General features: G+C 39.8%; 1 protein-coding gene, 1 long non-coding RNA gene and 1 other non-coding gene across 3 annotated transcripts; 1 reads left to right on the top strand and 2 right to left on the bottom strand.

Moving 5' to 3' along the window:
• Positions 1–731: 731 nt before the first annotated feature.
• Positions 732–11181, bottom strand: vamp3 (vesicle-associated membrane protein 3 (cellubrevin)). Its single transcript, XM_086198927.1, has 5 exons — positions 11047–11181; positions 5995–6073; positions 2904–3062; positions 2743–2794; positions 732–2580 (listed from the first exon to the last, which is right to left on the bottom strand). Coding segments are annotated over exons 1-5 (309 nt in total). The 5' UTR covers positions 11049–11181; the 3' UTR covers positions 732–2563.
• LOC147267842 (uncharacterized) lies at positions 10508–12512 on the top strand. Its single transcript, XR_015112081.1, has 3 exons — positions 10508–10564; positions 11731–11893; positions 12156–12512. It is a non-coding gene; the product is annotated as an uncharacterized LOC147267842 (long non-coding RNA).
• A 399-nt stretch (positions 12513–12911) lies between these two features.
• trnar-acg (transfer RNA arginine (anticodon ACG)) lies at positions 12912–12984 on the bottom strand. The gene has a single exon. It is a non-coding gene; the product is annotated as a tRNA-Arg (tRNA).
• Between the last annotated feature and the right edge of the window lie 119 nt (positions 12985–13103).

Genomic DNA, 13103 nt, shown 5'->3' with positions numbered 1-13103 from the left:
ATGGTCCAGCCATTTACTGTGGTGTACACACACAAACATACACACACACTTTTTCTCTGGACAAGTTATTGAAACAAACGGCTTTGATCCGACATTGCATTACTAGTGTTTTCAGCAATTGGAGAAATGCATTGATAACAATGAAGCCATTTCTTGATTTGGCGAGGAGATATGGATCTATAAACAGATGAATCAAGCAGTAAACAAATCTTTCAGATAAACCCCCTCAGACTGGTTTAAGTGACATCTCTTTTATTCAAGCAAAGGGCATTTATGTTCAGAGCAGTATTACACTTATTTCCAAAGTGCACTCCCTGTAGTTAGAAGTTACTCAATTAGGGGTCTCAACTTGTCTCCTACATTCTGTGTAGACCAATGGTTCTCAACATTTGTGAGCCGTGACCCCTCACATCCACCCTCTCCCAGCAAGTTTTTGTTTACAAACTGAATTTTCTTTGTAGTGTTGCAGATTTATGGAAGGTATTGTGCAGTCAAATTCGACATGTGTACTTACGCCTAAAATAAGAATAACGGCAAGGAATACATTCTCATACTGGTGAGGTAACTGGGTCTGTTAACATGTAAAATTACACAGTACAGCCTTATAATCCTAGAGGCCTTAGATTAAGAGTGCAGTGCACACTTTGACTGACACATGCAATAAAAGCTATGTCAAGACAAATTCTATCACTGTTACTGGCGATGCAACCCCCCCCCCCCCCTCGCAATTTGATGACCCACCCCCAGAAATGATCTCACGAACCCCAGATCGAGAATCACTGATGCAGACAGGAAAAGATGAGAATTCAATACATGTGTGATAAAAAGGTGGGCCTGTTGAGGCATTTTCTCTGCCCTTGGAAAGCAAACAATCCATATTGGCTACAGTTGTACAATAAAAAAATCCATTGTGGCAATGGCATCATGCATGCACTTAAAAGGCCAAATAAAACTGTTAGCTTGCAGAAATCAGAGGGGTATTAATTAACAGGGATCAAGTAATCCCAAACTGTCTCATGACAAGTCATTTCTTTAAAAAGGAGAAGAGAGAAGCAACAGCAGGGTATGCAATCTTCCAGTGTAGGCAAAATAAAAACTCACACTGTCTTTGCCCAGTTAAGTTTCTCTACACAAACCATCAGCGATGACGCTTCTCAGCAGTGAGTACAAAGGCACACACACAAAAAAAACTTCATAGTCCCTAAGATTAGTTCTACAAATAAATTTGAACAGAAAAAGCTATATTTAATGAATAAAAGTAAAATATCACACATATGTACTTGGAGGAGAAGGGATACCAGTGTTACTGAACAGAACATCTAATTGAAAGTGAACAAATTAGCGAGCAGCACAGTATTGTTTGGCTAGTCGGAGCACTCAGAAGACATCACTCTTCAGGAGTGATTTCCTGCTGTGCTCCACTAGATAAACTGATTAAGGCATCTGTGAAAAAGTTTCATACATGCTTGTGACCATATTTTTTAAAAAGGTAAGCTGTCTGGCACATCATGGAGAGCACCTGGTCGAGCTAATAAACACTTGGGACATCATTGAAGTCTTTTTTTGTTACTTTGTGTCAGTTTCTCTCGGCTTTTATTCGCCTGAAATGGCCCGAGCCTTTTGGCACTTAATATACTCCATAGACCAAATGTGTCCACAAAGTCAGCATAGACATTTTGTACACCACCTGAGAGGAAGATGGGATGTATTTATGAAGATCTTGCTAACCTTATTTGTTGTCGTCAGGTGACCAAATGCTTTACAAAAAATTAAAGTCAAAATCGAACGTCTTTAACAGAAGGAAATCGGCACTCAAACATGTGCGTAAATAATCTAAAGGTATTGGCTTCCACAATTATTCCCCTGCTGACTGGAATCACGCACAATACAGAGCACCTTCCTTTTTTATCCAACGAGGAGTGATATATGGTATAGTCTAAAGAGTAGAAATGTATCGGAAATCAGAAAACTGCATAATAATTGTTGCAATGAAAACTGAGCAAGGAGATGATTTCAAAGGCACGTCTCTTAGCTTGGCACATTAAATTAATTGGCTATTAATAGAGAACATAAACTATATAGATCTCGATGAGAGACACATTCTTCATTAGTCATCCTGACGTTGGGTGGACAATATGTGGATGTTGTGACGATTCATTTATATTTCTTTAGAGCCTGGCTCATCTCTCATTGACCTATGGAACAATCCAAGGCTGATATAACTGAGTTTAAATATCAACCGTTGATTTCATGCATGTGTTTGTTTTCTTTGGCATGTGGCACGGCACTCTAATACAAGTTGAGTGAAATCTGGTGAGGGGCAGTGACGCTGGGTAAAACTGGTATTATGGCATTATCCTATACAGGCACATATACACACGTACACAACAATCCAGGACAAGGAATGAAGACCCCCCCCCACCACCACCACCACCGCAGGAGGGAAAAATATTGTGGAGCTCAGTAGCCAGTAATCATGCGACCACTTCAGATATTAATTATGCACATTGCTATTCTCCTCTTCTTCACTGATTCCTCCATTCCTCTTCCTCTTGCTGCAGTTTTACGATGCTCCCCAAACTGAAAATAAAGTTTAAAAGAACTCAATAGTTTCAGATGTCATTCAGTCTTAATTATATGTAGATTAAAGCTCATTGAGCTGATCTGAAATGCAAACAAAAGTTGTCTAACAAGCAAAAGCAATATTTGCCAGCCTCACAAATCAAGAGCTTGATTACTCACTAATGATGATGATGACGATGATCACTATGACAGCTATCAGGATGGCCCACATCTGCAAGGAGGAAAATTAAAAGCAACATTCAAGCAGTTTCATTTTAACTGGAGAAGGCTGGTGTGTGTTTGACTTTGTAATTTTCCTCATCCGAGCAGTGTTGACACACCTTGCAGTTCTTCCACCAGTACTTCCTTTTCAGTTTAGCGGCGCTGGTCTCAAACTGGGAGGCTCCAGCCTGAAGTGCGTCTGCTCTGTCATCCAGTTCGGACAGCTTCTGGTCTCGTTCCAGCACTTTGTCCACGTTAACACGCATTATATCCACCACCTATTCTCTCACAGACACAGACACACACACACAGAGCAATGAACTGATGACTTTCTATTTACCTGTCCCTCAGTACATTTAATTGGGATGTTAGAAAAAGCCATTGAGGATCTATATACACTGCCTTAAATCACATTTTCTGAGCCAAATATTTCATCCTTATTTTTATAGTTTTCACAGGTATAATTGTTGGATTGTAAATGGACCATGATACTGACAATGGGCCTCATGCAAGAGCCACTGGAACATACCAATTCCTTCTTCTATCACTCTCGCAAGCAATCGATGTTAACATTCCAGCTTCTGCAATATTTCCATATCTGTGATTTTCTATTAGATGCCAAGAAAATCTACAAGTGGTGCAGACCTGTGGTATCAGATACACACAACCAACCAGTCACTCTCCAAACCAGAAAACTTGGATGCTGACTCATGAACGCTGCCATGTTCATGACTTGAAGATGTTTTTGTGTTTGAACACATACATTTGGAACAGATAATCATGGTGACATTGTCATGGTTATGATTTGCAGGATAAATTTGTGGGTTTGAGTGTGTGCTTTTAGCCTACTGGCATAAATGAACAAATTTAAATGCTGTTCTCCCAGCCAAAAACAGTGTAACCATGGGAGACAACATGAAGATGGAGCCAGAAATACTCCCTGAAATATGACGACACAAAAATGTGGTTTGAGTTCATGAGTGGTGTGGTGTTAATAAGCATTCACTTCAGATAAAACCACTTTTTATTTATTTATTTATTTTTTTATCTTACTGTGCACCTTATGTACAATAGGAAATACTGTAATGATTCACACAGCAGTTGAGATGTGATTGCAGCACTTCTCATTTTTCACATTCTTTGGCTTCATTAATACCTGAACTTCATCGTCTCCAATAATAAATAACAATTTTTATCCATTTCTGTGTGCAGGGTCTCAATTTCAGTGTCTATCAAACACTTCTGTCTCGTTTTCTGTGGTATTTTCATGAGCGGAGCACCTTTCCCAACTGTGACAGACAGCTGACCCCATATAGTATTTGGAGGGCGTTGAATATGCTAATTTGCTCTGTTGAGGAACAAAGTTCATTTAGAACAAGAGGCGGTCATGTTTTGGAATCTCATTGACAAGGGTTCCCTGGCACCTGTGTGTTTGGTAAATTCAACGTGACGCACGTTGCTACACTTGGTGAAAATGCAAGGGAAATTCATGATGAAATACTGAAATGAATACTTGCACGAGGCCCAATGTTACAAGTAAATTATTGCCATAACTGTTATTCAACAGAAGGCAGAATACACCAAACAACTACGCGCGTCAGTTTAAACGAACCCTTGTGGCAGACAGGCATTCGTGTGTGAGGACTTATCAGAGAATACACATAACCCATATGTTCCACTGATCCACAAACCCCACAACTGCCCCTCCCCTCAGACGGAGCAGCAGGCTGGAGGAGTGTGTAGGCCCGTGCAAGTCTTACATAACGATAGAGACAGGGATTACGTAAACTTCTGGGAGCCAATTGGAGGCTTTGTGTGACATGCTCAGGTTAAAGTTCCGAGTAGGAGGGGCCATTCTCAATGAGGCCACAACTGAGGAAGTAGGAGAGGGAACAATATAGGGAATTAAGTGTCATTAAGCAGCTACGTTATCATTGTAGCTGTACTGACATAGCTTGCATGTCAATTCTAGAAACTGGACAAGCAACAGCTTTCACCTAATATTCCCTTGCATGTGAATTGCCATGTGAAGGTACAGAGCTGCAGATTCCTACTGTGGTGATTCATGACAGTGTTGCCAAGGGTTATGCAAGTGCTCCAGACAGACATCAAGGAACAATGAGTCACACAGTGTGGCTGAGGGTAGTGAGAGAGAGCGGAGGTCAGCAGAACGTATGCATCTGCGTCACAGTCCCACTGGGGTACGCCCCCTCTGTCAGACTGGGGGGCAAAACATGCTACAAACATGACAGCACTCATTGGGGGTAAGAGAAACATATTTGATGAAGTTGGAAGGTCCAGTGATACGGAAGTCAGAGAGCAATCTATTCCTGCATATTTAAGTGTCCCCAGTGGGAACACAAAGCTCGGCGAATAGCGATCATTTTAATATTAGCAAATAGCGCCTGCATGACAGCACCTGTATATGGGAGACTTACACCAGCCACCCTTACTAATTTGCTCTTTGCAAACAAATGTGGATAAATGATTAAATCATGTCAACCTTACGCCTTAAGCCTTTTTAACTGTTATCATATCAAATGGATCAAGTCACGGCAGTGCAGCAAATAATTTCTTCAAGGTTTTTTATGATATCCTCAAGACTTCAAGCACTTTATCAGCCGCTTCTTTCACAAAATAACTATGAGAAAAAAGTCTTTTCGGGCCGTAGCTAGTGCAGCTAGTGATCGATGAACATGAGAATTTAAGACAGAATTTACATTGCATGCATAATTAGCACACGTGTGCAGGATGAGACATCAACATTTTCATTTTTTTTAACAGGAAGTGAAAAGACGGATTTTAATGTAAAAGTACTGTTATATTTAGGTTTTGCTTTATCAAAAATCAAGAAATACCAATAAACACAAGCGACACAGATTAAAACTGAGAGAATCTGTGTTTACTTTGCATGGGACCTTTAAGGTAGTCATTCTGACATTAACTGGATGTGTAATAACAGTGACCCATCAGAGGAGTGTTTAAGGTGAGAGAGGTGATGCAGATTAAAAAGGTGGAAAAAAATTATCTTTGATTCTCCTTTTTAGAAAGTCAACCTTTACCATAATACACAACTTTAATGATGATATAAACTTTGGTTTAGTCTACAATAAACAAATTTGGCATTATAACATCAATACATTATAGAAAACACATGTTTGGGTTTCAGCTGGATCTTGTAGATCAGTAATCTGAGTTAAGGTGCCGTACCTCATCCACCTGGGCCTGAGTCTGCTGCAGGCGCTTGTTGCCTGACGCTGCACCAGAGCCATCTGGACCGAGGGATGACCTGGAGAAATAACCATGTAGCACAGGAATGAGCCTTCAATGACATTTCTCAACAAATATAATGCAGTTCACAGGTCATGTACAATATTGAAACACATTCAGCTGCTGACTATCAATGAGTGGAAATAGCCTGAAAAGTGAAATGTTCAAAATACGCAACACCACAGCCACTAGTCCCAAAGGTATCTTATTAATCATGAATTTGTCAACCCATGGTGACTAAAGAGGAACTTATAACACACATCAGTGACATCTTAATTAGTCCTGTAATACTCTACCACTTGCTTTGAAACAGGTAGCAGTGTCTTGAATGTGAATAATCCTCCGCTACAGTGTCACTATTTGTGTCTTTGTTACCATACAAATACTTGTACTTCTTACTACAGTCAGAATTATGAAAAATCTCTCAAGTGTGAATGCAAATACAAAATTTGCTTTGTAATTGTTGAACTTAGTTGAAACAAGATATGATAAATGTTGAAGGCAAGATGGTGGGTTCTGTGAGAAGTAACGTTTGCTTTCGAGCAAAACCTACATCTGTTTAGGATTTCTACATTTCACCTACAGATATTGACCACGTAGCACTTTCTACAGTAGCTACCTACTGCCACCCTCTGACTTCAGACGGCATTGCTCTGCAGGCACCATAGGAAGGACAACAGACCATCTCTGACCATTATGCCCCTTATCTCTGTTAGTGCTGTGCCTGAGTTTTATCATTCTGTCGTCTTTAATCTCTTACTGGATTTCAGTTTGGTCACCATATACACATAGACAGACTGTGTCCAAGCTTCTAACAACAGAATAGTTCTGGGGAAATCATCACATTGTCATTTTTGTTGGAATAATAAAATGCCGTCATGTGTTTTTGCTCAAGAGAAATGAACACAACTAAGTGATCATTTTGAATGTCCATCCATTTTCTACTGCTTATCCTGTTAAGGGTCACGGGGGCCTGGATCCTATTCCAGCAGCCTTTGGGTGAGAGGCAGGATTCACCCTGGACAGGTCACCAGTCCATCGCAGCAGGTATCCAATTAGCCTCTTGATGTCTTTGGACTGTGGGAGGAAGCCAGAGTACCCGGACGGAGCCCACCCAGGCACAGGGAGAACATGCAGACTCCACACAGAAAGATCCCTTGCTCGAACCCAGAACCTTCTTGCTGCGAGGCAACAGTGCTGACCACTGCACCACCATGTCACCAATTTCAAAATGTGTGTTTCTCAAATCAAATATTTAAACTTGGAAAAAAAAAAGAAAAAAAAAAGCACACATTTTTGTGTAGGACTGATTTCATGGTAACAATGTTTTACAGAACTAAATAATTAGCAATAACAACAAAAAAAAATCTAACACATCCTTAAGCTTTTTCTGCCTTATATGTGTAGTACTGTTCAAGATTGTTTTTGTGTGTGGCTCTATAAAAGCTGTGTCATCTCAGGCCTTAGACCCTTAAAACCAAACTTGGTACAGCGCTTCATCGAGCCACAGCAACACTCATGCAACCGTTGCTGAGGTAACTGAGCCAAAGTCATCATACACTGATTGCTTACCGTTATAAACAGAATTAACTTCAGTTTACTGAAACTGCTCAGAGGTAGTCTGGCCATCTAGCAACCAAAAGGTTGCTGGTTTGATCCTCACTTCCCCTGGTGACCATGTTGAAGTAGAAGTAGTAGTCCTTAAGCAAGATACTGAACCCCTAAATGCTCCTGATGGCCTTGTGACGGACTGACAACCTGTCCAAGGTGAACCACCCCTCACACACCCCCCCCCCCCCTTTCCCCTGGTGACCCTTAGGATAAGCGGTGTAGAAAATGGATGGATGGATGCTGAACCTGGCAAATATATATCAGCTTGGTTGTAATGAATCTCAACATTGTGCAAATGCAAAACTAGGCAATTCACAGTAAAAGTTATTATTCCACAGCAAAGAAAACCTCAAGATAATATTTATCTGAAATGTATTAATAGCCAATTTTATAATTCTTATCGACTCCAACCAAGCTTTATCAGTATATCCCACAAAATTCACTATCTGCAGAGCAACGCATCTAACACAGATGAGTGCCTGAGTGTGAACACCAGAGCCATTCAGAGTGAATGGACATCCATCAGCGCTGAAGACGTGACGACAGCTGATGCCACCATTTTAAATACATTCATATTCCTATATCAACAAGTACAGGTTACTTACATAGACTGTGTTTACACAAAGAACTACTCAACTATTATCTTACTGGAAACTGCACTAACCTTCTCCATTTCCTGAAGAAATGACGTAAATCCTTCCAAAGGGAAGTCGCACATAAAACCCTAACAATGGTGAATGGCTAATTCTAGAGGACAACACCCCTAAATAGGCATCCCCATGATGTTTACTTAACAGACACAAGTTTCACTTTAAATTATGTTTTCGATTGCAAGCTCACTGGATGTTGTGCTGCGCAATGATTTCTTTCTGCTTTTAGCAATTATTCTATGTTTGCAAAGAGGAGGTGTAAATTGTACCAAGAAAAAGGCAAGTAACCAACAGGCAAACTTCCAAAGGAAATGCATTGTCAAATTTGGTGGCGGTTGTGATGGTTGTCCTGTGTGAAAGACCCCTGAGGAGTTGCCAGCCTCCTCTCTCAATGAGAAAGCACTCATCCCTCTTCCTAGGAAGCTCCTGCCATATCCTCCAGTGGTGCAACAGTTCAGCAAGCCCGGGGTTTCATTTGCATTGCAGTGTTTTAGTCATGGTTTCAATTCCTGTTCACTTAATTTGTACATTACAGAGAAGAAAACATCCCCGGCATGAGCTGACATGAACAGACAACATAAACATAGTTGCGATTGTGTTTTGCTGTCGTTGATGGTCACCATCACAATCATGTCTGTACTTTCACGATGAGGGTGGATTGATGAACTGTCCCCGCATGCGTGCGTTGCCCACTCAGCAAATACGCATAGCCTAATACAATTTTTGGTTCTCTGCGGGCCAAAAAAAATTGTGATTCACATGCGTATTCAATGGTACTGTTTTTTACAGATCGGTATGGCATTCCTAATTTCCTCCACTGGCCTAGAAGAGTCTTTGGGATCCAGGATCTAAAATTTGATCCCGATTTTTTCCTAAGTTAATGACACATCTTTAATCAAAATGACGTCCAAATTCTCCAGTTAGTGTTTGTGATATCCTGCTAACAAACAAAAGATACAGACAGAGGGCATAACTCCAACAAGGTAATGTGACATCATCAGATCCAGATCAATTCCAAAACCTAATTTGGCACAGGTTCTATTATCATCCCAAGTTTGATCAAAATCCCTCCTCAATGTTAGTGATCACATTACCTCCTTGGCAGAGCGAATGACTTCGAAGAGATCAATACTGTCACTTCCCAGAGAATAGCAGAGTGGAGTTTACTTGAATTTAACTCCCCCTAATCCGTTTGCAAGTGAATGAGCTATTTTGGATCATCTCTTTAGGAATGAAGTGGTATCACAAGACAAGAAATGACTGCACTTAATCTGTTGAGGATTAAACTGTCCCCTAACAAATGGTACCTTTAACAAGCCTACATCAGATTCCTTTAACTGCAGCATTCAGCATATATATAGTATCACACAAGAAGTATCATTATCATTAGAATACCCATAAAGAAATGAAAACAGAGGGGTTTACTTGACCTAAAAACCCTGGCATGTCAAATGATATTCCAGGTTTGATGGGCATATATATATCTATATCTATATCTATATCTATATATCTAGTCATCCATCTATAGCTATATATCTATATATATATATAGTTAGGTTAATGGCTTAGCAATGCTGATGTTGTGAAGGATTGTCTGGTTCTCTATTCCACTTGTCAGGCTCTGTCCAGGTCCTATAGTGGTTCATACCTGTGCCTATTTTCAGCAGGAATTAACAGTAACAAACAATTAGACTTCAGTTTATGAAATGAAATGTACTGGTATCAGGGCTGCACATTTTATCACAATGACCCGCAAAAATAACGTATGGGAAACGCACACTGTGTCAAAACACCGTTTTCAATTACATGTAAATATAGTGGTACCGTGTCCTGCCTACACTTCATATGTTGCAGACCTATTTGAAGATTTCATTGGATAAGGATCTCCAATTAAACCATAATGTTTTAATCGGGTTACCAAATACAAATGAAGATTGATGTAAAATTGAACATCCCCCCTCATACCGCAGTTTCAGTAAATATAATCACAAGTGGATATTTTCCAAATGGTGCAGCCTTTAACGGAGTACTTGGGGAGGGTCATGGGAAGGGATGGAGAGGAAAAAGACGAGTAGATGGAACCTTGACCAACATAGTGTTAACAGGATTAAGGATTGAAATGTAACAATAGCAACTCTGTTCTACACCCCAGTGTCAGTTGTTACCCTTTTTTCCTGTACCATTAATGGCGACTAACGGGGAGCCACTGTTTAACATGAGTAATTTCCTCTGACTTTGTTGGATTTGTGGTAATTCGCTGTTCTCTGTCGCTAGATTAACAACCATAACTAAATTCATTCGTTTCAGTCACAAATGAGCAAGTTTAACGTAACGCAGCAACATGTAAATTTCAAACTGCAAATTAATCTCGTAGCAGGACCAGGAGGAGAGCTAACCGTTAGCTGCTGGCCACAGCTCAGGCAGCTGTGTACGTTGGAGAATATACTTTCCTGAAGTTTTCGATGCAAATACAAACGTACATAGACTCTGTGTGAGTTAGCAAAAGTCTCCCAGCTCAAGTTTAGCGTTATTGTTTTCGCCATCGCAACGATAAAATTACCTCGAAAACCAATTCAGGTTTCGTTCTTAGCACTTGTTGCATGCTAACAGCTTTGGGCGTAGCTATGATCCAGTTTCTCTAAAGTACCCGGAAGGTCGGATAGCGTCATGTAAAAAAGTTCGGCAGGACAACATGTATTTAAAGCTTTGGTTAAAGAAAGTATAGACTTACATTGTGAAATATGACAAGTTCTTTAAGCTGCACCCCAAATGTTTCTTGTCTTTAAACCACTGAGAAGTGTCAACCCGTAACAGGTCCTGCCGTAGCTTGTAATGCCGCCTTTACGAGGTATCGGAAATAGAATTAACAAACACGAGATTCCACAAAATACTGTCTGATCCGATTATATCTGCTCTGTGGAACTTTTTGATCTGTTTTATAATTTAAGTGTGGTAACAATTCATATAAGAGAATGTTACATTTGTACAACATCCAGCATAGATCATGTAACACTCCAATGTTTACCTCTCTTCGTATACAATCCGTTTTCATTTTGCTAAAGTCATGTAACTTGTAAAATGTAACTTTTTATTTGACAATTAGAAGAGTTTACAAAATCCGCTCATTGCTCATGCACTCTGTTTTAGAGCAGAACGCACGCAGAACGTACTTTGAACTCGTAAAGTAAGAATTTTACAAGCAGGATGATGAGTAAGTGAAGGTAACATTTAAGAGGCCGTATCCATCCGCCCGCTGTCAAATAGCTACAATTATTAAAGTATAACGTCAGTTTTTACAGTAAGTGAAGGTCATACTTGGATAGTTACAACATATTTTTGAATGTGCGGTCATGAAAAAGAAGATTTAAATGCGTGTGTTTTTCTTACAGTACTTTCATTAATGTCATTTCAATAGATATGCGAGGAGGCGAGCGACCACCAAACCCCGTGATCTGCATGTGACATGGGAACTAATCAAAACTTCACATTTTACATATGTAGTCCCCTAAATCTGACTGAAAAGGAACGTCGTTATTAAGGATAAAAATACTTCCACTGACTCCTATTACTATCTAACTGTAAGTAAACTTCTAAATAACAGTTCTATAATTTTTTTTGCACAATCTACAAATTGACTCATAAACTGACATGAAAATCTTATTTTGCTGAGAAACCCTCACTTCCCAGAGCGTGTTCCTTGAGTTGTGTTAACCCTTGCAACACCCACACAGCAACAGAACAACTGGAGAGCAAATTACACACAGGTTCTCATAACAAATCCTAATTTTATATATATATGTGTGTGTGTGGTGTGTATTCTTTTTTTTTTTCAACTATCAGAATCAACTCTGAGGATGGTGTTCAGCCCCCGAGAGACATGGTGAAAGTGTGCCACGGAGCAGTGAACAGAAGTCGGTGGCTGCTGAAGTTATGTGATAGGTTTTTCGTGCTTTACAGTTTTAAATTAAGCCAACATGGAAGAATATTGGAGAAAACGGTTTTAACAAGGCTTTCCTGCTTGAATATGCTGCCACCTCGAGGTCCATCTGTGTCCTGGCACACCCTTGTTCACGTCAAGAGATTCCACGAGTCCTGTTTTATAATCAACGACTGTATTTTCAGCTCACAATCGCACAGACGTTTATTTATTCAGGGAGACTTGATAAAAATCATCATGGCGTGAACCGAAATTTGTAACAAGTCAAATAAAATACGTGCCACTCCATCAGTGAATTTATACTATATTTCTGAAAGTAGCTCACCCTGCATATTACCTCAATGTTTGCACTTTTTTTGTGTAGTCACGGTTCTTTAAAAACTTGCTTTTTTTAGTAGAAATTGTTTTCATTACTTCTACAAGTATGTTGTTTGTCTGTTTGCAAGAACTACACCAAGTGAAATTTCTCGTATTTTTAAATGTAAAAAAAACACGAACTTGATCAGTCCCTACATATTTACACATGTAGCGGGCTAAAGCTGGTAGCAGTGAATTTTTGTACACGAAATGAATATGTTTTGATTATCAGATTACGTAATCACGTTAGAGTTCCATTATGAAAAACTGCTTCCATTAATTTACAGAATAAATTAAAAGATCGAGCCAGCCAGGAGTCGAACCTAGAATCTTCTGATCCGTAGTCAGACGCGTTATCCATTGCGCCACTGGCCCTCTGCCGTCAGTTGGGCGCACCATAGAGTAAAACTGATGAAAAGTCAAAGAATTCATTCCATTTTATTTTATCTTCACAAGGGGGCGCCAAAGAGCTTTCCCCAAATCTAATTATTTCG

The sequence above is a fragment of the Aulostomus chinensis genome, chromosome 3, assembly GCF_037954235.1.
Source record: "Aulostomus chinensis isolate RoL2024-O1b breed Wild chromosome 3, RoL_Achi_v1.0, whole genome shotgun sequence".
NCBI classification, from domain to species: Eukaryota; Metazoa; Chordata; class Actinopteri; order Syngnathiformes; family Aulostomidae; genus Aulostomus; species Aulostomus chinensis.
Note: the sequence above shows the minus strand (reverse complement) of the source record. Positions and strands in the feature narration are given on the sequence as shown.

Excerpts from the sequence above, each read along its gene's own strand:
- vamp3 (XM_086198927.1), bottom strand. Across the intron at positions 3,063-5,994 it reads CTCAGGCCCAGGTGGATGAG|GTGGTGGATATAATGCGTGT; the intron begins GTACGGCACCTT and ends GTGAGAGAATAG. Across the intron at positions 2,795-2,903 it reads ACTGGTGGAAGAACTGCAAG|ATGTGGGCCATCCTGATAGC; the intron begins GTGTGTCAACAC and ends TCCTCCTTGCAG.